General features: G+C 44.2%; 1 protein-coding gene and 1 long non-coding RNA gene across 2 annotated transcripts; one reads left to right on the forward strand and one right to left on the reverse strand.

Moving 5' to 3' along the window:
• Positions 1-7421: 7421 nt before the first annotated feature.
• On the reverse strand, positions 7422-9080 carry LOC137672480 (uncharacterized). Its single transcript, XR_011049583.1, has 3 exons — positions 8993-9080; positions 7779-7991; positions 7422-7480 (listed from the first exon to the last, which is right to left on the reverse strand). It is a non-coding gene; the product is annotated as an uncharacterized lncRNA (long non-coding RNA).
• Positions 9081-9285: 205 nt separating this feature from the next.
• On the forward strand, positions 9286-24209 carry RAB1A (RAB1A, member RAS oncogene family). Its single transcript, XM_068399613.1, is given in 8 exon segments — positions 9286-9366; positions 9369-9614; positions 9617-9705; positions 16762-16834; positions 19052-19147; positions 20627-20722; positions 21762-21893; positions 22125-24209. Coding segments are annotated over 8 exon segments (1011 nt in total). The 3' UTR covers positions 22323-24209.
• The last annotated feature ends 959 nt before the right edge of the window (positions 24210-25168 follow it).

Genomic DNA, 25168 nt, shown 5'->3' on the forward strand with positions numbered 1-25168 from the left:
GCCGAGTGTTAAATGAGTACATGGGCATACTCTAGAAAAGATCAGGTGGACTGGTTTGAATTAATAAGGAAGGCTGGGGCCTCTGATAATGTTAATTCTGTGTTGATGGAAAGCACAGTAGTCCATTGCCCTTTCTGAACTATCATTTTAGAACGAAAAGCAATGAAAAATCATCACAGTGGAAGCTGTCACCCTTGTTCCCATGAGTGTTATATCTCTTCCATGAGGATCTCCTGTGGATAACAGATAGGAAAGCAAATGTAGTTGTCCTGATTATTTCTTTTCTTCCTGTAATAAGCCTCTGTGGCTTTCTGCCCCACCCCATTTTTTGATGCTCTTGTTTTAGATATTATATTACTATGTCTTTTGAACCATGTATTTTAGCAATTTTGTATTTGGACATAAAACCCCAATGATGGAATGAATATTATTTGGGGCAATATTGTGTTAGATAACAGCCAAATTTGAATAGTTAATCTCATGTGTTCAAAATGTGACCTTTTTTTGCATGGTACAAAAAGAATCTCATTAGTTAATGAACATAGGCAATGCATGCAGTGTGTAGGGAGTGACTGCAGTTAACTATGAATTACTTGATCTTTAAATAGCTTTTTTTCCTTAAGGTAAAAAAAGCAAATAATTTCAATACCCTATCTTGAATAATATTCTTTCTAATTATTTTTCACCACAATAGCCAGTGGAATGTAAATTGTTTTTTAGAATTTCTTAGTGGTGAATTTATAGCTCCTGAAATTATAAATCTGTTCTCTCTCCTTTTGTTTGCTTTTAGGGAGAAACAAGAGCTGCTCCATCAGTGCCGTTTCCATACTGTGGTTGGTCTCAGGAAAAGGATTGCATTGATGAATTAGTGCAACAACTCTCCCTGCCATGGAAGAATACATCTTACAAGAAAATCCATAGGTGACTAATAGACCAGATTGGTCATCCCTCACCCACAGTGGTAAGCAGTCTTTTGAGATCTGGGAGAAACATTTTGGTATACCTGGAAATCAGTCTAGATCTAAATTAAAGTAAATCAATCATCTAAATACAGAATTTGGAATTGAACATGGTGTGCCTTATGAACAAAAAAAAGAAAAATTAATTTCTGCTGTGGATATTTTAGTCTTGAATCATGCTTTTCTACCACCTTTCAGCAATGTGTCCTGTATGTTAATACCTTTGCTTTCAGGTTTGTTTGTTTGTTAAGTTTATCGGTCATTACACAGTGTCATTTAGAATCAACTTAGCATGCTTCCATTGAGTTGAGTGGGTCCGGTGAATAATGATTGCAGGATTAGCCTCCTAGTAATTAAATGTTGCCGCCTCTTAGCTTGAAAATGAAACACCTCTATGGAATTTAAATTTCTTACTTTATTTAGGTTGTGTGTCCAAATAGTATGGATAAGTGTACCAGGTCAGTGCAGACACAGTGCAATCTTAAAAAAAAAATTTAAAAAGCAAAAAGAAAAGAAAGGGAGGAAGAAGAGAGCAAGAAAGTGAGAGAAGGAAAACAAATTCACCCGTAATCATTAAAACTTTGAATTACATAGAAAATTTTCTACACTTAGCTGAATCCTGAGTGTAATTTCCTAATTTTGCCTTTGTACAATCCAGATAAAGGGTTCATGTCTGCACTCATTTTCACTCTTAGATGGGTCTTCAAAATTTGCAAGTGGTAAGTTGTGTAAAATAGGATTTATTGCCTATCTGTTGAAGCCTATAGGTGTACCTTTTTCAATAATGCTAGGTTCCTTACCATTTTGTGGACTAAAGAACCCATTGAATGCTTACTTGTCATATTGGCTTTACTACTATGCAAAGTTTTACCACTTGAATTCACTGATTAATGGTTTAAGCAGAATGAAGTCTTTATTAATTTTATTTTTTCAAAATCTGCTACCAAAAATCACAGTATTCCACCATTCAAAGACAGTTCTTTGCTTCTTCAAAGACTTTATTAAACTGATCTGTACCATCTTCCTCTCAGGACTGTAGTGGCATACCCTTGTATGATACAAATGATACAAATTATGAGCTTCTGTCTGGAATAATAGGGATGATACCTAATCCTGAAATGACATCTGAAGGATTTTAAATAAAGGTTATCAATGACAGGTCTGTAAGCTAGCCTCAGTTAGTTCTGTCTGTCCTGTGTGAGGATGAAGATGAAGGCATTTGACTTGCTTAACCGAATTAGAGCCTGAGCTTTTTCCCTTGAGCTTTAGTTACATTTAAGGATTCATGCTGAATAACAATAATAAAAGATGAATCCCATCTGGTTTTCTGTTGACTGTTAGTTTAATTTAGTGTATGACTACTCAAAGTTTAGTCTGCCAGCCGAGGAAGGTATGCAGTAATCAACATTACTGATAGGATAAACCAGTTATGTAAGCTTATTTTCAAACCTCCCCAAATCCCATAATAGTTAACAAAGTAAAACTCTTGAGTTGAAATGCACCTGTTTACAGAAAGATACAGCGTCAAACAGATGTTTCATTTAGAGCTTTGGGCAGATTAAGTGGCCTTGTTGACTGATTCTTTGCCTGTTGTCATTTTTAGGCATGAAATATAGCAAGAAACTGAAAAGAAAGTATGGACAAGAAAAGAACAGGGCTGTAAGAAAGACTTTTGTGCTTAGAAGGCTGTGGAAGCCCAAGCACTGAAAAGATCAGTATGTGCTGTGTTTTGGGGGTCTAGTTAGTGCTGCATCTTTGAGCTGTGACAGTATTTGTCAAACTGTGTGTCCAACCATTGCCTTGGCAGGAGTCCAGATTAATCCTTCGTGGGGAGAGGAAAGTGCCTGTGGGGCTTGGCAAAAGTTGCTTTCCCTTTCCTCATGAAGACAGGCATTTGTTCCTGGGTAGTGTGGGAGGTGGCTTCTCCTTTCTCTCTGCATTTGTAGCCACCGTGAAAACAGATAATCCCAGAAGACAGTCTAATATGAAATTGCACACCCAAATGTCATCGTAGAGGTCTAAGACCCTCTCCCCTGACACACAGCTAAATTCTACATGAACGTGCAAACGGTTTCACAAGCCTGCTAATGAATGCGCCAAACCAAGTTAGATGGAGTTTACAAGGGATGAGTACAGAGAGAACAAAACGCCAAGACGCTGGCAAAAGACGTTCATTGAAAGACAAAAAAGCACAAAGAACAGTGAGAAAGCAATTCAAAAGGTAGATCATGGAAAGTGTAAAATGGTATCATCGATGTCAGGCCATGAAACAAGGGGGGCATTCTGTTGTTGAATCACATGTTGCAGGCCCCTGTAAGTTTGTAACACACAAAATATGGAAGGTGCTGTGCAAGGCAGGGGTGTAAAAAAGGATGATCAAACAGAGGAGGATCGTGAACAAAGAAAAACTGAGAAGAAAGTTTTTGAAAAAGGAAGAGGTCAGAAGAGAGAATAATGACACAAAAGCTGGCATTGAAGAAAAGGGATGAGACAGTAGGAGGAAAGATGAAAGAAAGTACAGCCACTGATTTGATTTGCTGTTTTTCATTAGAAATGTATCCTTTTGCCACTTCCAGATGCCATACACATATATAAGAAAATACAAGCTTTTCAGCTTAACAGGGTGCAACTCCCTTCCAGAACCCTGGCATCAAAACCCCCCGCAAAACCCAATAAAACAACCTTCAGTATTAAATTGATGTCAGTGTTAAATAACATCCTGTGCCAAGCAGGGAGATGCCAGCCCAGCTGGATGAATACATGCCAGAGCATTTAGATGATAACTGGTATAATGAATCGAACTCTTAAGCAAATAGATACCTAGGCAAAGAGCAAGAGCGACCAAATTCCATGGTGCGCTATCCTGCTATCTCCACTGGGTTGCAAAATGTATGAGTCAGAGGTAGAAGACAGCCCTTGGCAGTATCTGTGGAGAGTACTATGATCCCCACTTAAGGAAACCCTTGTGTTCTTACTTCCTGATGTTTCTGGGCCCTTTTCAAGTGTGCTTTCTAGCAGTACTCTGCCCCAATGTCTATGTGGCAGTCAACCAAGGTATGCATCAGGAAGGAAGGGTTCATTTACTAGAAGTCAACAGGTGTTGCAAGCATCAGGTGCTCAGGAGACAGCAACCTTAGAGTCCAACCTCCTGTTGCACAGTTGTGGTCCAGAGTCTGAGCTGCCATTATAAAAACAAACAGGCCAGAGCCTCATCTGGCACAGAGCCACAGAAGCTCAGCATGTTACCTTGAGCTCTGCCTTCTTTATCTCTTGTGGCACTGAAGGTTATGATTAAAAAGATGACCAGGATATAACAGATGAAATAAAGTGTACTGAATTCACCAGCAACCTTAAGTAAAAGCCTAAGCTGCTTAATTTATCCTTGGAATCATTTTATCCTTGGAATCATTTTACCATTGAGCTTTTTTTACCTTTCTTGTGGGTGCTGTCGTAAATGGCCTGTGGGAACAGTGGAATTGTCATTTCTGGACGTTTTCAAGAATATCGCTATTGGGATTGAAATGGATGCAACTGAAGCAGAGGATCTGACAGGATCATCTCTTGGTGTCTCTTCCAACCTGGTTTTTTTTCTATGATTTTAGCGAATGCATTCAGTTACCGTCCTAAGCTTGCAATGTTACACTGCTTCCACTAGGCTTGTGTAACAAAAGCGCCAACTACCAAACCCCTCTGCTTCCTCCATGGCTACTCATGCAATATAAAATGTGGTACTGTCAGTTTTGCAGAAGGTTGGGAAATCAAGATCTGAACTGCAGTGACAGCATAAAGTAAAAAGTACAGAAAGATATCAAAGTTAATAGCTAGCCAGCTTATTACGGTGTTTCATGTCCTGCTCAAAATAATTTTTTACTTCAAATCTGGGTAACAGTTGACACAAAAACTCCCACATGCTCACAACAGTACTGAAGCAAACTGGGCCTGGATTCTGAAGAAAGGAGCCAGAATAAGGTGCTAGATCTCCTTCTAGGAGTTTCCCAGAAGAGATTTAGCTCACTAGAGTTGGACATCTGCTCTCCAAGCATCCTGCTGTCCCTTCACATCCACCAAGTGCTCTGACACTTCACCCTGCCTGTATCTGCTTGGCTTCTGCCCGTGATTGGAACCAGCGTGAAGCCTCTGGCTCCATCCCCCTCACTGTAGGATGTGAAAGCACAGGCTGTATGAGGCAAAAATGAGAGGTAGAGCTGTACATCAGCTGTTTCCAGGTGATTTACAGACCGGTAAGATCTTTTAAATGGTTCCAGAATACCATTTTCCTCTCCACTGCTGTTTTTCTGACATCTGACTACACCTGACCAGAGGTTCATTTTTCTGTCCCTCCCAGTGGTACCACAGGTCCATCAGCAACTTACTTCTTTGCCCTTTACTTCCTCAATCAAGAATTAATACGGAGAAGAATTTGCTAACATCATTTTAGGTCTGCTGCCAGCATATCAGAAATGAACTGGTTATATTGTCAGAAAAACATTGGTAGCTGACAAGTCCTGCAGAGAGACTAAATACATGGGAGGATTGTGAGCAAGACGAGAGAGACATGATGCTATTGATAAGCTAAAATCAGTGTTTGTTCCCCAGCGCTCCTGCTATCAGAAGAGTCAGTTGCAATGTCTCGGCTCGCTGTTGTGCATTCCTGGCACCTGACCTTTTCCGCGTGGCTGTTTTGCATTTATTAGCCTGCGAGCTTCCCACTACATGCATCAGACACTGAGAAGGGGGAGGGAAAAGGAAGAGCAGAGGAAGGCAGGAGGGGAAATAAACACCTGCATTGTTTTTTTTCTGATTTTATACATATTCTAGGGAAAAGGACACTGGCAGGAGCCAAATGATAGGTGAACGCTGCTGTGCTAACATGACAGCTTTATGGGAAAGCAGTACTGGGTCACAAGCCTGATTCCCCCTACCTTTGCTTCAAGAACTGTTACACAGGGGAAAGACAGACATTTTCAGGGTAAAAACTCTGGTAGAGTGGTAGAGAGCAGACCTGAAACAGTCCTTTGCCCTGTGACTGTGTGGCATGGTTATATAGCTAAAAAACATTGACCATTTCATATGAAATAAGGGCAGAATAGGAAGGTAGAACGAATCCTGTGCAGCTCGCTGCTTTCTGCGGGCTGCAATCCACATGGGTGACACCCTCACAGTCCCACTGACAGCCCCACGGCAGAGCAGGCCTGTGGGCTCTGTACTGCAATGCAAAACCTGAGCTCTTGCAGCTGTAACATTCCTCCTCCATCATTTGTGCTGTTTTTCCTCCTTCCTCTCCCCTCTTACACCTGCCTTCAGCCACTGCAGCTTGCTTTCTCTTGCCCTCCCATCCCCTGTCCTCCTGTCCCCTCATTTCCCAGAACCTCCTCTGGCACATGACTTTTGTGACCTAGGGAGGAGAGAGATGGGAGCAGGGGATGGCACGTCACCCAAGTGGAACCAGGAACCAGCAGAGTTCAACCTCAAAAACATGAGTTAGTGGGTCAGGATACTGCCCCAGGGTAGACAGGACCAGGGAAGGTGATTACAGTGCTTTGGCTTTTCCAAGGCTGCTCTGGTAGAGCGCTCTAGCCCAAGCCAAAGGAAATTCTGCAGCTAATTTCACTAACAGGATAAAATCAGCCTCTATTGGCACAGGCAGAATTCAGCCCTGAAGGTATATGAATAATGTTTCCTTAACTGGCATCTGTTATTGCTCCTTGCATTACGCTCCTATTAACGAGAGACAAGCAAGGCTACTCTGATCGTCCAGTGGTTCGTGGTGTTCAAGACAAACTATGAACACCCACTTAAGGAAGGAGGAGGAACAGGACAGAATGTGATACCCGGGTTATAAATCATCATTCCGATCCTAGCTAGAAACCAGGCAGGGGTCCTGAGCCTGTTCATCCAGTTAAACGGGTACACGTGGACACACTCAGCTGCGGATAACATCACAGCAGCAGATGACCTCAGCCTGCACCATGGGCAGTGGAAAGCCCTCCCTGCACCTCCCTGAAGAAGTAGACCCACTTTTCGCACTGCCCTTACGCCCAGCCTGGAGCCGTGGGTTGCTACTCCTGCCGCGCTGCTGGTTCAGTCATATGGATTAAATATGCTCTTCTCAGACACGGAAGCTATTATTTCTCTGAGATGAAACAGCATCCCACACTCTTATTAACCTGTGCCCTACTTCAGAAGTCAATCTAATTTGCGGCTTTCATAGTTAGCTAGTGCTGGTGTTGGTTTGTCCCTGTGTCTGCTCTGACTTCGCTGGATACATCTATGCAGCGCCAAATGTGGCAGAGCCCTATTTACTGTGCCCTGTAAGCATTATTCCTCACACCAGAATAAGGAATTGGAGCTTTTTGTTTCATTGGGGAAGAGAAAAGTAAAAGCACAAATATTAAAAATGTCCCTGCAAAACCAATTTTTGTATTCAGCAGCGAATGACGTGCTGTCTGCTAAACCAAGTTTGGCATCTGGGATATTCCTGCATGTCTGGTCACCTTCCACAGAGCGTCTCAGGAGTTGTGCTGTACAAGAGAGGAGAGAGAGTTTCAAATGATTCACCGGATTCTGATGGCAAACATGAAACAAAATGGGTACTGTTTCACAAGTACACCAAGGAATAGGGAAAGGGAAGTTGAGTCTTCAACGATGGCCACCGCAGAAGCAGTACATGCAGTAATTTATGTGGTAGATTCATCTGTAGATTATGTTACCCAACAAGCAATGCATGAAAGCAAACCCAAACCCTGTTTTAAGCAATGCTTGATATTTTCAATTATAGTCAGCACGGTTTATTGCCTTTTTTAAAGAATTGAACATAACTGTATTAAAAACGTGAAGATGCATGGAGCGTGAGTGACTTTTCCTGCTCTTAATGTGGGGGGAAAATAGGAAAAGACTCTGCAATTTCAGTTCCTCTGGGGATTCAGCTCTCTTCCGTTGCCGTCCAATGGCGAGACTCCCATTTACGTCGGTTATTTCGGTAGCCCCTTGGCGTGCTTATGTAGCTGGTGACTCGCAGCTTGGTGGAAGTCACTGTGTGAACAGATTAACATCTGGTTACACAGATCTAGAACAGATTAACATCTGGTAACAGCTGGTTGCAGTAACGCTTCCCAACTTGCCGTATCAAGCCTTACAAACACTTTCCCTGCACGGGATGTTTTGGTGATCTCGCAATCCATTTGCGGATTGTTCCTCCTGTCCTTTGAGCCCATTGGAAGATAAACTTTGGTCAATGTATTATACTATGCCCTTTGTCATGAAAAAATAATAAGTATTTAGTGGGGATTTAAATTCCCGAGCTGATTACAAGGAGCTGTTAAGAGTCGTAAGGTTTAGTAGTGCTCCGTGTACGAGTCTAGAACGATGTACAGCGTTGTGTCGATCTGATGGTGTTGAAAAGGCTAGGGCTTTGTTAGGAATAAATCTGAAAGTATAAATAAAACTAAAAATGCCAGCGATACAACTTGATATTCAGTCAGAATTTGTTTTAAGTGGTTGACCAGAAAACTAGATGCTTATATTCTGAATTCTTCCAGCTTTAACAAGTTGTCTGCTCCCAGATCCCAGGCGTGTGACAATCTCTCCCTGTCTGTTTCCCAGCAGTAAAATGAGCATAGTAATATTTACCATGCCCAAAGATTGTTATGAAACGTGACTAATTAATGCTTGTAAAACGCTTTTGATACAAGATGCGACGGCAGCGCACAAAAGGGTTGTTACTTATTCATGCAGGTGGAGAAAAGAGGTCTTAGCTCCTACAGACGCCCTGTTCTGCTGTAGATCTTGTGGTGCTGCCAGCCACCCCTCTTGTTCCTATTTTTATGACAATGCCTCCATTTTTACCCCTCACCGGATGATGGTAAGTGGTAAAATAAGCAGGGGAGCGGGTTGTCCTCCCCCACCTCCCTCTCCCCAGCCTCCCTCCGGTCGCAGGCCTGGCCTCCTTTTAGAGGTGAAACCTGGACAACCCTCTCCTCTGCGGGCCTGCCTGGCTCGTCCCTCCTAACAAACCCTCTCCGTCTGGGCCATACCGGAGGGATATGGACAGAGGCCCCATCCCCAGACGGCCCCGCCGCCCTCCACCGCCCGCTGCTCCCCGGCCGGGCCGCCCGCTCGCCCCCGCCCGCACAGGGGCGCCCCACCCCGCCCCGCCCCGCCCCGCCCCGCCGAGGCCACGCCCCTCTGCTGCCCGCGCGGTGACTCGTCCGAGCTGCCACGTCTTCCCGCCGACGTCACCCCGAGCCGGCTCCTCCCCGGCCAATCGGCAGCGCCGACCGCCACGCCGAGCCGACGGGGCCGAGGGAAAAAAGGCCGGCTGGGACGCATGCGCCGGCGCCGCCGCAGGGGCCGCCGGGAAAGCGAGTCCGCGCCGCCGCCGCCCGCCCGCGCCTCTGGGCGGCCGCGCCCGCCGGAGGACTCGCTTTCCCGGCGTGCCTCGCCACCGCCCCCCGGCCATGTAAGCGTTGCTAGGCGAGAGACCGCCCCGTTTCCTGGTTGGGCTCTGGCAGCCATTTTGGACTGAGGAGCGAGCGCGGAGGCCGCGGAGCGGGCAGGACGCCGGCGGAGAGGCAGGCCGAGCCGGGCGAAGGCGGGAGCCGTTTGGACGCCTGCATCCGCGGAGTGCCCGCCTCGGCGGCGGGAGGTGGCCAGGCCGCGACCGCCCCCCCCCCCCCCCCCCTCAGAGCGTGTTCGCCGTCCTTCGGGCCGCGGGCCCCACGGACATGTCCAGCATGAATCCCGAATAGTGAGTGCGGGCCGGGGGAGGGCCTCGCCGCGGCACCGGGCCCCGCTGCCCCGCGCCGGGGGAGCCGCGATCGGCACAGGCCGCGGCGGCGACGGGGGGGGAGGCGGGGAGGCCGCCGCCGGGCCTGGCGCAGGGCGGGGTGGGAGGGCCGGGCCTGAGGGCCTCCGGCGGCCCGCCGCCTGCCCCCGGTCACCGAGGGAGCCGTGCTCCGGAGGCCGTGCGGCGGCGGAGGGCAGGCGTTAGGCCTGCGGGTGCCGTCCCCGGGGGGTTGGGTTACGGGCACCGACGGGGCGGGCAGGGTGGGGACAGCCGCACGGCGGGCCATGAAAACTTAATGATGCCCCTGCTATAAGCCGGTGCGATGGGCCTGGGGATCCGGGTGGCTTCGGCATCCCGCCTCCCTCCCCGGGAGCGCTGGCGGCGGCGAAGTAAATATAGGCGCGGTTGACAGTGATTTTTCCGGATCTTGAAAATACGCATCGGAGCTCAGGCTCCAACAAGTGAGAGAGGGGAAGACCAGCTCTTTGTGAAAGACGATCTTCCTGGCCGGTTGCTGCTGGCAGCTTAGTAGTCAGAGGTCCACCCTTCACTTTAGCTGCAAGTCATGTGTGTGTCACATGGCTCTTGCAAAACACTTCTTGCCTATGTAGATTTTGCAACGCTGTTGACTTGATAATGAAATGCTCTTGGGGCTGTCTTGAGCTGAAATAGCGCTTCCCTAGAAAACCTGGTGATGGCACAGGTTTTTTTCAGAGGGTTGTTGTACCTCATTGTGTAAGTATGGGCTTTTTCTCTAATTGGTCTGCTCGGGAGTCAGGGTGTCTGAGCTCTCTGGTCAGTAGTTGTCTGTAACCTGGCAACTGTAAGAGCAGTGGCTTGCCCACCAGCATGTCGGGGACAGTAAACCTCGTTTTGCTCATGACTTTTTTGAGTGAATAAGAGGAGAGACTTGGGAATAGTTTAAAAAGCACTTTAAAAAAAACAGCTGCCGCACTCTCAACATTTCAATGTTGAAGAGTGCTGTTAGGATTCTTTCACTGATGCTGGTTTTGCTGTCCCTTCAGTTTGGGTTGATGAAGCCACTCTGCCCTCTAATGTACCTGGAGTGGTTACGGTATTGAAATGCACATGTGGTGTGACATCACTGCTCAAGATACCCATTGTCTCCATTCATGGATGACACTTTTAACAACTTTTGTTCTCAAATCATACTTTTCTACACAGCTGAGGCTACTGACTTGCATGGTCATAGCTTTTGTGCTCTCTGCTTATGGCAGCATGGTTGCAAGCACTCCGGGCCCACTAAAAATCACCTGAAGAGGAAATAGGGAGTAGAAGGCAAAATAGTTGTCAGCTAGTGTGGGGGAGTTGGTGAAAACTAAGAGGTACAGCCAGGAACTCAAGTTACATCTGGGTGAGATTACATAACAAGCTTGCTTCTGTGGCTTTAAAAAAAACCCACCAAAACAGCAGCTGGAGGGAGGTAGTGGGTGAAAGACCAACAAATTGTTGATGCCTCGGTGGTCTTAATGACTCTCAGAGTTAAACTCAAATTTACCTTGCAGACTGGTGGTTTTTGTAGTGAAAAACTGCCTGCAAAGGGTTAGGCCACTAACACTGTGCAGAAACAGGTTGAAGGGGGCTTTTTCCATAGATGTGTTTTCTGCCTTTTCTGAAGCCTCTCAGCTTTCTAGACTCTGATGTGGAGAATAGTTCCCTGCAATGAGATACTGAATGCTGCTGTGAAGATGGGGAAAATGTTTTGAGGGAGACTCATTCTCAGTGAAGAATGCTTGTTCCTGCTGGTGATGAGAGCTGAGTTCATGAAAATGAAACAAAGAGGAAAAGCTGTATTTCAAGATTAATTTGTAGTATTAAATTGTCACTTCCTGACAGGGTTGTGTCTGCAGGATGAGGCTAGGGGATGGGAAGGGTGTGGTGAGATGGACAGAAAATATCTGTCACTGTAATATGTATACTTGGATCAATGTTAAACCAGGAATAAGACCTAGGGGATTATGACATTATTCCTTCTAGTTACCTGTAGCACATACAGGTACAGATGTCCATTTGTCCATTTAGAAGTGTCTTGCCTATACTGTAATGCATTCTCACTTCCTTATCAGAGCTTCAGATCAGGCTGTAGCCCCAAATCCTCTCTCCTGGGCGTTCCAGAACTCTCTGAGGTCAGTGGGATAGCTAGTTAAAGTTTATTAATACAAAGACCTGCCTCCTTCAATTTTCCTATTAAAGTTAGAGGGTTAGAAGCTGCTGGTGCAAGGGTTTGAAGGGGGGATTTGTGTGCTTCTGAGAGCTTGCTTGAAACTTCAGAGCCGTGGGACATGCTAGTGGACCAGTTAGTGTGCTTTGTCATTTGAGTGAAGGAGCTGAAGAGGGATGGATGAGATATTAGTGATAGTGTTTGGGAGCTAAATTCTCAAAACACCTGCCCACCTAGCACTGGGATGTATTCCTTCTGTGTTCCTCCCTTCCCTTAGGGTGTTTAAGTGAGCAAAATGTCAATATTGACTCTGTTGTGACTAGATCACGTCAGGTTAGGCATTTCCTACCCCTTTTGCAGCTTGCATGTAGTAGGCTGACTAGCATAAACACACTGCTGGGTGAGCTATCTAACAGCCAGGTGGTATCAGGAATTAATTTGATCAATGCTCTGTAGTGTCTGGATCTTGTTCTAGTTACATTCTTCCAGGGGAGATGAGGAAATGAAGTGCTTTTTGGAGTAAACCTGGGTTTTTTGCATTCTTCAGAAGTGTTAGAGAATACCTGTCTGGGGGTTTTCAGTCTTGTGTGATGGTGTTCAGTAGACGACAATCGAGTGACAGCTTCTGGGTTGCTGGAATCATCTGAAATCGTTTGTGTTCTAACCTTTCTAAACAGCAAAGTGACATTATGTCTTCTGGATTCTGTTTACTTATAGAAGCAGTGTGTAATCAGAGTGACAGTCGTGCTCCTCTTCAAAATTTCTTGGGTGGTAGAACACAGACTGGGGATTTGAGGCTGCTCTGAGTACCTGTTTACAGTAAACTTGCAGCTGACATCAGTGATTAAAGCTAATTCCAGCAGTTCCTTGTTGGAGAGGGATGACTACTTAGTCTTGTCTGTTTTGGCATAAAACCTTCCTGGCATTTAAAAAAAAAAAACCAACCCACATGCATACCTGTATAAACACCAGTATCTTAGAGGCCCACAGGTCTCTTGTTCCACATGGCTTTGGCCGGGTCTGTCCTCAACTCGACTTCCTGGTCTTCTGCTGAACTTGCTGCCCATTGCATCGAAGATGCATGTCACAGGAGGATGCTGCTCTCTGCTCAAAAATTTCAGGGTCGTTTTGGAGGTGCGTTCTTTTGCAAGATGCAATCAGCTTAGCGTATCTCTCCTTTATCTCTTTGGCAAGAGGAAGTTACCATATCCTCTTCCTGATGGGGAGGAGTTGAAAGCCTCGCTCCTACTGACAGTACCTACCTGCCTTGCTGCGCATGTTCTTCCAGTGTGTGCTCTCTTACGGGTGCTAAGTATGACTTGCTTACATAAATGGTGAGAAATAGGTGAAAGATAAATCTGAATTCACACTATCTCGAAGTAGTGTGGAGAAGGCTGTGCTGCATTGCTCAGCCTGCTTTATGAGGGCTCCCTAAACTGGAAGAGCTGATGAGTTAAGTCTTCAGGTTTAAAGAGCAAAATTTGGTGCCTTCAGAAATGGTTGTGTGGCTTTTCAGGAGCAAATACCAAAATTCACCTGTGTGGCTTGTTGGACACATTGCTACAGCTGAACCCATTAATACAAATATTCTATCAGTGTAGTTCAGGCTAGAAATAGATTTATGCAAATTTTTATAGCTTGTTTACATTTTTATTTGATTTAAACTGTTGCTGGACCCTGAGACCCATGTCTAGCATCACACGATGTGTAACAGACTGCTCATTTGGTTCTTGAGGCCCCTGTATAGGCACCTGCTGTATCTTAAAGGGTCCTAAAGCAACTGTCCGTGGAAAGGAAGGCACTGTATCATTGGAATATGGAATGATTTTAATTTTTTAAAACCCAAATAGCAAGGTTCTACTTAAATGATCTCTGAATTGATGCAGGTCTAAGCGTCAGTCTTGCTTATCTGCAAAACTAGGTTTTTGTGACACAACACCCATTTCTTAGGTCAGAGACAGAGCTAACTCAGTAAAGGCCCTTTCTACCCATGCTGCAGCCTGACTGGTGCTGGCCCAGGTTTTAGTGGTGGTGAGGCAGGTGGCTTAAGTCATCGTATGAGCCTGTGGTTGTCACTTGCTTCTGGAAATACTGAAGCCCCAAGTGAGGGAAGGTCTTAATAGTGAAGATGTTAAACCAGTATTTAAAGCTTCTGGGTTCTTGTTGTGTTAACGGTAGCACTGTGCATAAACCAGTATTGTTCTTGCTTCCTTCTGAACAGTGAAGGACCTGAATGCCCCTTGGAAGCAAGGGGAGGCTCTGAAGTGAATCTTTCAGACTCATAGCTGAACCCTTACCTATACCAAGAAGGAATTCATTTTTTTCCCACTAATTTTAGTGAAGACAACATAGCGGTAATATTCATGTGTTACCATTCTTAAGGGAATTATAACATACTGCAAGCTCTAATACTTTCAAGTGTATTAGTGCTTACTGTAATAATTTAACTTAAGGATTGCTGAAAATTCTGGTTTTGCAGAGAACTGAACAACCAAAACTTTCTGCTGAAGTAGGAAGGAGCTGTTTGAAGGCTTAGGCAATTGTGGCTTCATTTTATGCATAATCCTGTGCAAGAAAGCATAGGTTTAACAGTGGACAATGTCTCAGAGCTGTTGTACTTTACCTTGGTCTCCAGGTTAGATACTTTCTCTGCTGTTCTTGAGGAGCTAAATTATTAGTGGGGGTAAGAAGTTTTAAATGCCTCTTGCTACAGTTGCTATGGGGTAGCCCCTTGCCTCAGTTCCTGGGTGATGTTGGTGGTTGAGAGGTAGCAGAGCGTGGTAGCTGAGGGTAACACTGGTCAATAAGGATCACTGAAGTGGGACTCTAGGCTTAAAGCATTTTTTTTTTGTGACAAAGCACAACTGTGCATTGTCAACCACTAGCTTGTCAGTGTGGCTGTGGTGGAGTTTCTGCAAGTGGAGACCCAGGAAACACAAAACTGTCCTTTTGAAGCACCCTGGGAGGCAGTGCTCAGGACTCCAGGCTGTGAGGTGGGACTTTGGTGTCACCTTATGGGCAGGCCCAAGCTTCAAGAAACATTTATTTTGTCCGTGATCACCAGTGTAAAGAGTACAAGTGGTAATAATGCTTCTGGTCAGTGATAATGCTTCAGCTATCTTGAAGCTGTAAGATATGTGGGTGGTGATGTAATGTAACTTATCTCCTCTGAACAGTTTGGGTTAATAACTGTCATTATACTAAAACCATCTTGCCTTGTATTAGTACATGACTTGACAGATGGAGTAGTGAGCTCTGTGACCGTAAACTGCTAGATATCCTTTGACTTTGATTTTTTTTTTTTTTAAATACCTTGAGTGCTTTTAGCTTTACACTGTGGGGGAAGGTTGCATTTTCAAGGATCAGCTTATTAGTTGCTACACATTTACCACTTCTGACTTCTCTCTAGCCTTGAGAGAAGTGCTGTGGAAGCTGTTGAAGGTTTCAGTTGAGCGTGTTCTTGCAGCCTGGGACCAGCCAAGATGACAGGCACCTGAGTGCTTGAGCAGAGGAGTGGTGAAAAGCTGAGCAGTTGACCGGCTGCTTGGCTGTTACCAGCTAGGGATGGATGCAAATTCCTGGCTGGATTCCTGCCAGCCAGAGTCAGTGGCCATGTTGGGGGATAATAGGTGGGGAGAGTTGACTTCAGGCATTTGCATACACTTTACCTTCTCAGTTTGGTTAAGTGGGCATAGAAATATCTGTTGTAAACTCTTGTGGTTAATTTAAAACAGGACTTAATCCTGGACACTACAGGGCTGAAGAGTTGTAAACCTGGAAGGGGTTAGCCTAGTACTTACAAAGCAAAATAACTTTTGTAAGTGGTGATGTGTTGCTTTTTCTCTGCTACTGGATCTCCAGTATTAAACTGCCCCGTTAGGCTTATGACTAACACAAAATCTAATCTTTTGCCAACAATGAAATCTTCACTGCTCTTTGAAGTCTAAGACTAGGCTGGTCATTGATGATACTGTGCTTGTTCCCTCAATGTTGGGAGGACTCAACATTAAGCAAAAAAAAAAAAGAATTGTCACCTCTTCCAGTGTGACTTGAGAATTACTAATATCACACCTGACATCCTCTAGACAATGAATGTATCCTGGTCTGGCAATGGCTTTAGCTTTATTTTAATTCCTGAAAGAAAAGTGGAGTATGTGGTGACTGTCAGCTGTTGATAGTCTATCGTGGAAGGTGGATGTTCATTTTGCTTTAGCAAACCGCTAAACTTAATGTTCATAGTTTGTTATGTGTAAATTGCATATTGTGCTGTTGGATTCTGCTGGAACTTAAATTTGGGTAACTTAAACTGAGGAAAGAACTGGTTGCTTTTGGCCAGCTACATGGTGTTTGTGAAGCTGGGCAGTGGAACCAAGCCTTTGACTTCAAAGAAGACGCAAAGATAATGGCTGTGGTGGACAGCAGGCTATTACTACCACCTGTGTGTTACTTCAGTCACTCAACCAACCAATGAGGCTTGCACTTAATTGCAAGGCATGATTTTAATCTTAGCTAGACCGCAAAGGGCTGAAGTAGGACTGTGGTAGTCTTGGTGATAGTCACACTAATATCCCCAGAGCAACTTTGTAGGAAAGCACAGTTCTACACAAAAATGCTGTGTTCAGAGCATCTACCTCACACTTCTCTTATGTAGTAAGGGAATGAAGTAAATGGTGAGAGTGTCTAAACTGGATAGAGAAGCTTGGAGTTGTAGGTGACTTCCCTAGTAGTGAATTAACTTACCCTTCTCAAACATCATAACATACTAGCTATAAGGAACTTGGTTCTCTATAGTGTTTTTCATTAAGTGACTTTATTTTTTTTTTTTCTTTCTGCAGTGACTATTTATTCAAGCTACTTCTGATTGGAGACTCCGGTGTTGGGAAATCTTGCCTTCTACTTAGGTTTGCGGTAAGTGATCACGGCTGAAAACTTTATGTAAAAAACCTAACAGGTACTTAGCAAGAACTTCTCTGCTACAACTGCTTGAAAGGACTGATGCCTGTCGGGTCTGGTATGCCAAGGAATAAATTAAAGTATTGCAAAACCCTCCTGTCTTCTGCATTTGTTTCTAGCTGATTTATTTGAGTAATACAGAAAGAAATAATATCAAGAATATCTCCAGTTAGGTTTAATTCTCATTTTCCTGTTACTTTAGAACGAGATATCTTAATTTAACTTCCATCATTACACTAGTGGTAGAACACTGAAGATGTGAGAACATATTTGAATTCTGGCGTGCATGCCTTCAGGCATGAAGAATACAGATGTGTCAGGGCAAGACCTTGGTCAGTTACTACTTGATCTGAATATTTGCAGCCAGATTAAGTTTGATGTCGCCATTGAAAAGGCCTACCAATTGCTTAGCCAGAGGGAGAAGTAATTTAAATAATAGTCTAGGAATAATAAGGCCTTATGCTTCCTTTAGTGAGTGAGTGTATAATAAATGTTAAAATTGCTGGTGCGCTGCTGTGGCTGAAATTTGATGCAAGAAGCTCTAGTTTTCCTGTCAACAGGAAAACTTAAATGGGTTTGACAGCTCCGAGTAGAAAAAGCTGGAGTCCAGTGAACTCCTTATCTACAGCTGTGCCAAAGTCCAGCTTTATGTTGCCGTGGGAGGAGAGGAAGGAAGGGAGAGTATGGGGCATTAGTTTAGAAACTAGAGTTTGATATGACTGCAAGATGATGGCAGCAGTTTCACAGCCTGAACAGTTGCTCTAGGCACCTCTGGGAAGAGCCGGTTGCGTTTCATGTTATTAATATGAAATTGTGGTCTGGTGTGTACAAAGAGCATCGCCCAAGTTAAAACTATGGCAGCCGCCATTTGTGCAGTACTGGGACAGGGAGATGCTAAAACCAGTATGAGCACTAGAAAGATGTAACCTGCTCTGCTCACAGAACTGGGGGCAGTGGGTTGGAAGTGACACCAAGGCTGGAGCAGTACTCCCAGATCGGTCTCGCCTGCTTCTCTTGCAGATACTTTTGAATTAATATTGGTTTCATGTGAATAATCCAACTTCTCTTTTTTGATAGCCAGCTTAAGTTTGTGCTCAGTTATCTGGTGTTTCTTCAACTAAGTTGCTTTTTCCCTTAAAAGTTTGACTTTCTAACTAAGCTTTTTTACCCTGACATAAGGAATTACCACAGCATTTGCTGACCTATGTTCTTCCTGCTGTAGGTTAAATGGCATCAGGCTTTTCAAAAGTACCCTTTTGAATATTGAAATGTTAAGGAAATAAATGTCACTTTAAAAGGCTTAATGCTTTATTCTTACTTGCATGTGTTCCCTCAGGCAGATATATTACCTAAGGCGTCTTCCATTCACAACACAAATCCCTTGCTTTTGTGATAGCTGTTGGCTGCATAGAGCCTTTATGGTATACTGTACCTGAACTTCTGTCCTACTGGTGCTTTGGGAATAGAAACTTCTTCACGCCAGCAAGCTAACGATCACGAGAAGATAGCAAAGGCTGATCCAGCGCTTCCTGTGTGCCTTAAGGCCTGCCAGAGACTCTGCAGTCGGGGTCCACGCAAGCTGCTAAACCAGTGCTGCGTTTTCCTTCCTGTATTTACACAGACTGCAGAGCAGAGGCCTTACCACAAGTACCCAAGCTGTAACTCTAAACTGCCTTAGCAACCAGCTGTGGCAGCAGAGGATCTGAAATTCAGATGTGGAGTGCCACTGAGGCACAGCCTCTCACTTCTAGGTAGCTGCTGTGTAATACTGATGAAAAACCATCAAAGGAAAATAAAAATCAGAGGCATTTTAATAACCATAATGGTTATTTTAAGTAGCTTTTTAGCCTGCCAGCATGAACAGAGACTTTTTTTTTAAACTACAGTTCAAAAGGACTTAACACTATTTCCAGAAATAAGTTTTATTGACTAGGTTTTGGAACATAAATCGTGTTGTGGGAGGTGCTTTTAAAAAAAGCTGCAGAATTTTTGAAAAGTAAATACTCAGTGACAACACCCAGCTACCTACTGCACTTTGCCAGCAATGATCAGACTGTTTTTGCCAGGGAATTAAGTACCTGTGTCTTACTGGTGCCTGCCTGTTGCATAATAAAGCAGGTGAGTGCACAAGAGCTGCAGCTGGCTTGACTTAATGTTCGCTCTTTCTCCTAGGATGACACGTACACAGAAAGTTACATCAGCACGATTGGTGTGGACTTCAAAATCAGAACTATAGAACTAGATGGGAAAACAATCAAGCTTCAAATAGTAAGTAGTATTTCTCAACTCCTGAGTACTTTAATCTGTTGAAGCACAGAATTACATTCATAGCTGTTGGTAGTTATCTTTGTACTTTACTCACTAAAATATAAGTGTTATCTTCCCTATTACAAGAGGCTAGGCAGTTTTTACCAGATGACAAGACTTCCCATGACCTGTCCTTAAAGCAGGATGTTTATCAAGGCACTCTGCCTGAAAGAGGAAATGACCTGGGAAGAAAGGAAAGCTTAAATATTTAAAGGGTGCTATGGGCTGTGAGCTGAAGAAGGGTAGGATCCTGTGCTGGAATGCTCTACTGGTGTAGTTCTGCAGTATTTAGCAAGGATTTGTGTAAGTGTGAGCACATGACACAGTTGTCTGAGATGCCTAAATTCTGCAGCAGTTGTTACTAGCAGGCTGCACTGTCTAGTGCTGGAAACTCTGCCTTTGTTGACCTGAATGGAAAAACTGACACAAAGGCTTGTAACTGGCCTGTCTGCTGTGGCACTGGGCAGTGTTTTCTGGTTATGCTTTTGGCCTTTTGCTTGGAATAAGCAGGGGAAGAAACTTGGCAGTTCTTTCCTCTAATCTTGAAGCACTCAAGGGTGACTGGGTGTAATGAAATCTAATATCTATGCAAGGTCACACAATCCTTGTCAGCCAGTGCTTGCAGCTCGAGCAGAGGCTCTCAGGACTTGAAGGCAATGACTCAGGGATTCCAGGCTGTGTTGTGGAGCAGGAGGCCAGTTTGTGGCCAGAAGCCTAAGCCTGAGTCTGAGCCTCCAGACTCTAATGTAGCTGTCCAGAGTCCAGAGCGGGCTGTCACTACTGAAATCTGTCTGTGAGTCTGACTATTTTTAATATGCAGCTAGCCCTATTCTTGACACAGCTCCAGGGAGAGAAATGTTTGGGTGAGTGCTGTTCCTGTCCTGGTGGGAGGAGAGGTCAGGCACCTCATGTCCCTCCTCAGCTCTCCCAGCAGGAGAAGGGAACCATGTTTGGTTTGAGTTGCTGCACTTCATCCTCTGAAGAGGATGTTGCATTTAAATACCTTTGCTGCAGCTCCTGTCTCAGGGAAGCTGAAGCGAGCGGTCGTGTTAGAGACCCACATCTCTCTGACCTTATTCTTAACAGGTTTTCAAGCCCTGGCTCACATGTTTGTTCTTCTGACCACTGAACCGTGGCTTCTGTTTGGGTCAAAATTACTTAATGTTTTCTGCAGTGAGATCTCTTGGCTACACTTGTCTGAAACCAAACAAATGAGCACTTCTAGAAAAGCACCTACTGAAGTGTAATTCTTCTCAGTTAAAATATCTTGATCTTCTGAAACCCTATTTGATGCATACAGTTTCAGAGCCACTGCTGTAGCTGTGACTTGGATGTGCTTCTAGTTGGGTGGCCGATCAGCTGAGCTGTATTTCTGGAAGCAAACGTGTTAACCCTGGTACAGCTACACTGCAGTAACTGATCCTGTTGTTTGCCTTGTAGTGGGACACGGCGGGACAGGAGAGGTTTCGAACTATCACTTCCAGTTACTATAGAGGCGCTCATGGCATCATAGTGGTGTATGATGTTACAGATCAGGTAAGTGTTAAACTTGTGCCTGGAAAGCTCCAGGTGGAATACACTAGGCTGCCAAGTAAATAAAACTGGGAATTTAACAACTCAGTGCTTCTTAAGGAGACAGTGACCACATTCTTCAGGCTGCATTAAGGTTTATCAAGCCAAATATATGTGTGTCTGGTTTGGGGCTAAACACAGAAATAAAAGGAGCAGTGGGATCTGTGGCTCTAAAGCAGTTGTATCTTAGGCTTAACCTAAAACTGGTTGGGCAGTTATTCAGCTGTTCTATGTGAATACTTCTCACTACTGCCTTTGGTAGCAGGAAGTCTGAGTTACTGATGGAAGTTGTTGAAGGATTTCTCAATGTACTTGAACTTGGGTCTACAATAAAAACTGGCATTTGAAACAAAACCGTCAGCCTGTGTGCAGGATACAAGTGAGCCAGTGTTTTCTGTGAAAGAATCTCTGAAGATTACTGGTGCAGTTGTCCTCTTTGAAGGGCTCTTAGGAAGTGTAGGGTTTCCTGAACTAATAGAAAAAGAACAATCATTGGGTTCAATTGTTAACTTGAATATCAGTTCAGCATGGCCCTTCTGCATTTCTGGAGTCCAGGGTTGTTCCAGCATCTCTACAACAATGTACTTTGCACCTAATGCCTGGTGCTTTGTAAACGCCTGGGATTCTTCTGGTTTCAGCTGTGTTTTATCTCTGCTACAGGAGGAGGAGGAGGAGGAGGAGGAAGAGGAGGAGGAGGGAGAGTCCCAGATGGTCAAAGTTCTTGACTATTGAAGATACGGAGCAGGGAAAAATAATGGGGAGTTGCAGCAAGGGAGGAAGGGCTGATTGTGTAGGGCTTGGAGGAGCTCTATAGACCCTGTGTTGACTCCTGAGGCAATTGGGGGAGTACTGTAGCATTAAAGCAGAGAGTTCTCTCTCTTGTGGCTGTGAATCGCACTGATAAGTGAAGTACACCACTTCATACTCCTTCCCAGTTGTTACTGAATGGTGCTGAGCTTTCCCCTTGGCGAAGGGTCTCGCTTACAGTTCTCTTATCTCCTAGGAGTCTTTCAATAATGTAAAACAGTGGCTGCAGGAGATAGACCGTTACGCCAGTGAAAATGTCAACAAGTTGTTGGTGGGAAACAAATGTGATCTGACCACAAAGAAAGTAGTGGATTATACAACAGCGAAGGTATGTGGCTATAAATGTGTATTTGCTTGGTTGAGCACCTAGTCTGGATTGTAACGCACTTAAGTTCTAGCAGTTTAATGACCCCCTGCAGTGCCAAGTCATCATCAGACTGGAGTTTGGGAGTGGGGAGGTGGTCTAGGAACTTGTGGCTTATCCAGCAGCACACCAGGAAACAAGGTGAAGTACGAACCAGTGTATGAGCTTAACTGTTTGCTGTTTCTCGATTTGCAGGAATTTGCAGATTCTCTAGGAATTCCATTTTTGGAAACGAGTGCAAAGAATGCCACCAACGTGGAACAGTCTTTTATGACCATGGCTGCCGAGATTAAAAAACGAATGGGTCCGGGAGCGACAGCTGGTGGTGCAGAGAAGTCCAATGTCAAAATTCAGAGCACTCCAGTCAAGCAGTCTAGTGGAGGTTGCTGCTAAAACTTGCCTCCCCCCCTTTTTGTCTCACAACAATAAATTTTCAATCTGAACCCAAGTGAAAAAAATTTTGCCTGAATTGTACTGTATGTAGCTGCACTACAACAGATTCTTACCGTCTCCACAAAGGTCAGAGATTGTAAATGGTCAATACTGACTTTTTTTATTCCCTTGACTCAAGACAGCTAACTTCATTTTCAGAACTGTTTTAAACCTTTTGTGTGCTGGTTTATAAACGTGTAATCCTTGTTGCTTTTCCTGATAACCAGACTGTTTCCTGTGGTTGGTTAGGATGTATTTTTGTTTTGATGTTTCTCTTGGCATGTTTAGGTGTCAGGTTTAGTCTTCTGAAGATGAAGTTTAGCCATTTTGTATCAAACAGCACAACAGTGTCTGTCACTTTCCATGCATAAAATTTAGTAAGATATATGTAAGATCTGATTTGCTAGTTCCTTCTTGTAGAATTATGAATGGAAAGATCACACTATCTTGATTAATAGTTTCTTCATACTCTGCATATAATTTGTGGCTGCAGAATATTGTAATTTGTTGCACAATATGTAACAAAACTGAAGAAATGTTTAATAAATATTGTACTTATTGGAAGTAATAACCAACTGTATGGTGATAAATATTGTCTTAATTTGTATGGCTAAGGGGGAAATCAGGCTTGCATTGTGCACAAAACATGTATGTGTGCAGCCATGGCTCTCAGACCTTCTAGCAGACCACAGACCTTCCCTCCAACTAAAACTAGTGACTATGGCCCCAACACCTGAGTTGTCATGGTGCTTCAGGCACAGATGCTGTACCAGAAATGCCCAGCCAAGGTTCATGGAGGCATAATGCACTCTGAATGTACAACACTTCCCTACCTTAGTCTTGGAACTTAATTTATTTCTCAAGGACTCGATGTAGGGAATTCCTGTCTGCTTTGCATAGGAGGGGAGAGAACAGTGTTTGCCTAATATGAACGACTTCAATGTAACCTTGAGGTGGTGTAACTTTCTACCAGTATATTATGTCTTTTCTATATACTGTTAATTCCATCCTCTTTTAATCAATACTCTTCTGACGCAGCGCAACAGCTTAGCTTCTCTTCTGTTACGTGCAGAGGCATCAGAAGGATGAAATGGGGACAGTAAGGCCCCCGCAGCAGACTTGCTCAAAGTAGGCGCTATCTATCTCGAACAATTTGGAACTAACCAGCAGCCAAGAGGTTTTGGACAGTGTGATTCTTTGTACAGAGCTAATCAAATCATTAGTGCCTGATGTCTAGCTAAAAGCCACAGGAAAGCTAGCCTATAACACTTCCTCTACATGTAAAATTGTTCAGCTTTATCTCAACTCAGCCTATTCTGTAAATAGTCTCATGTTCGAAATACCATGTAACATTCCCCTAGTAGTAAATACACCCTGTGATAGTAAAAAAATATAGCCTAGGTATGTTGTGAGGTATAAACTAAAACTGGTGCAAATATCCTCTGACTTTTTTTTTTTTTTGGGGTGGGTGGGGGGATGACTTTGGCTAACAGCTTTCTTCAACATAGTTGCATCAATCAACAGGCAATTGTAATACATGGAGTATTGTCATGGTTAAGTTGAACTCTTCCACTTGAGACCTTCACAATAAAGTGATGTGCTTTCTATTAGAGATGTGCTTGTTGGTATAATTCATTATAGAATGTGACTTGCTCCTCCTGGAGAGGGGGAGCAGTAGGAGTAGCGAGTCCTGCTAAGATCAGGAAGCGAACCCGAAGGAGGTGTATCGAGGGTAAAAACATCTTCCCTTCAGAGAAGTGCACAAATGAACTTAAATGTCAAGATGCCTGCTACATACTATCCAAAACAATGTTAATATATACAGTAATAAAAGCATTGCAAAACCAACTTGGGCTACACCAGTTGTTGGGTGTTTTCTTATTATTTTTTTTCCCTAAGTCCTTGGTGTGTTACAGGGTTGGTGCTGTTAAATGGGTGTTAGGCTGGAGGGGTTGGGCAGAGGGTAGAGCAGGTCTAAAATGCATGTGTGAGGGCACTGTGGTCTCTTACCTGTGAGCTGAAATACTAAATAAATACATTTGACATAATTGGCCAGGCTTAAGACTTGCAAGTGGTAGCAAACAGGTGGCAGTGGCCTTTCCTTGTGTGTAACTCCCATCCTGCCCTGCTCTAGGCTTTGTTTAAGCACCCCCTGAACACCCATTGTTACGGGAGCGGGTGTCATTAAAGCCCACGAGACCAGCCTCATGGGAACCATTTGCTTGGGCCTTTTTGTTGAACTTGTGCTGATCTATGAATTGTCACCTGCAATGTGGTAATAAAAAAAAAAATACTGCCCTTTAAGCTGAGAAGGTGGAAAATGGAGAGTATCAAAAAAAACCCCCCACAAACCCCAATGAATTTTTTGTCATTTGTAACTGCTCCAGTTTCCCTGTGCTTCCGCCTTCTACTTGAGCAGCACATAAACCTCACTTTATTCCCTTCACAAGAATGGGAGGAAATGATGTGTTCTGCACAAAAACATGATGATCACCATTTAGTTTAAAGGTTAATTAAAGCCCAATACCAACATTCTGGAGCTGGCTCTAATTTTTTTGGCCACTGACCTTGTTATGCTGCTTCAGAGCTGCCCTTTTTCTGTTGCAGAAAGGGTTTGGAAACCCTTTGGGAATGTTTAGTGAGCGGTGATGAGCTGCGCTGGCTGGAAGAGGGGAAAGGCACAACTCCTCACCCAGGGAAACCAGCACAGCACTAACAACTACTGCAAATAAGAGGTAACAGCACTTTACTCATAACCTGCTTCTTCCCCACGTGTACTCACCTGTTTGTTTATTATTTTAGCACCT

This window comes from Nyctibius grandis, chromosome 1 (assembly GCF_013368605.1).
Source record: "Nyctibius grandis isolate bNycGra1 chromosome 1, bNycGra1.pri, whole genome shotgun sequence".
Classification (NCBI taxonomy): Eukaryota; Metazoa; Chordata; class Aves; order Nyctibiiformes; family Nyctibiidae; genus Nyctibius; species Nyctibius grandis.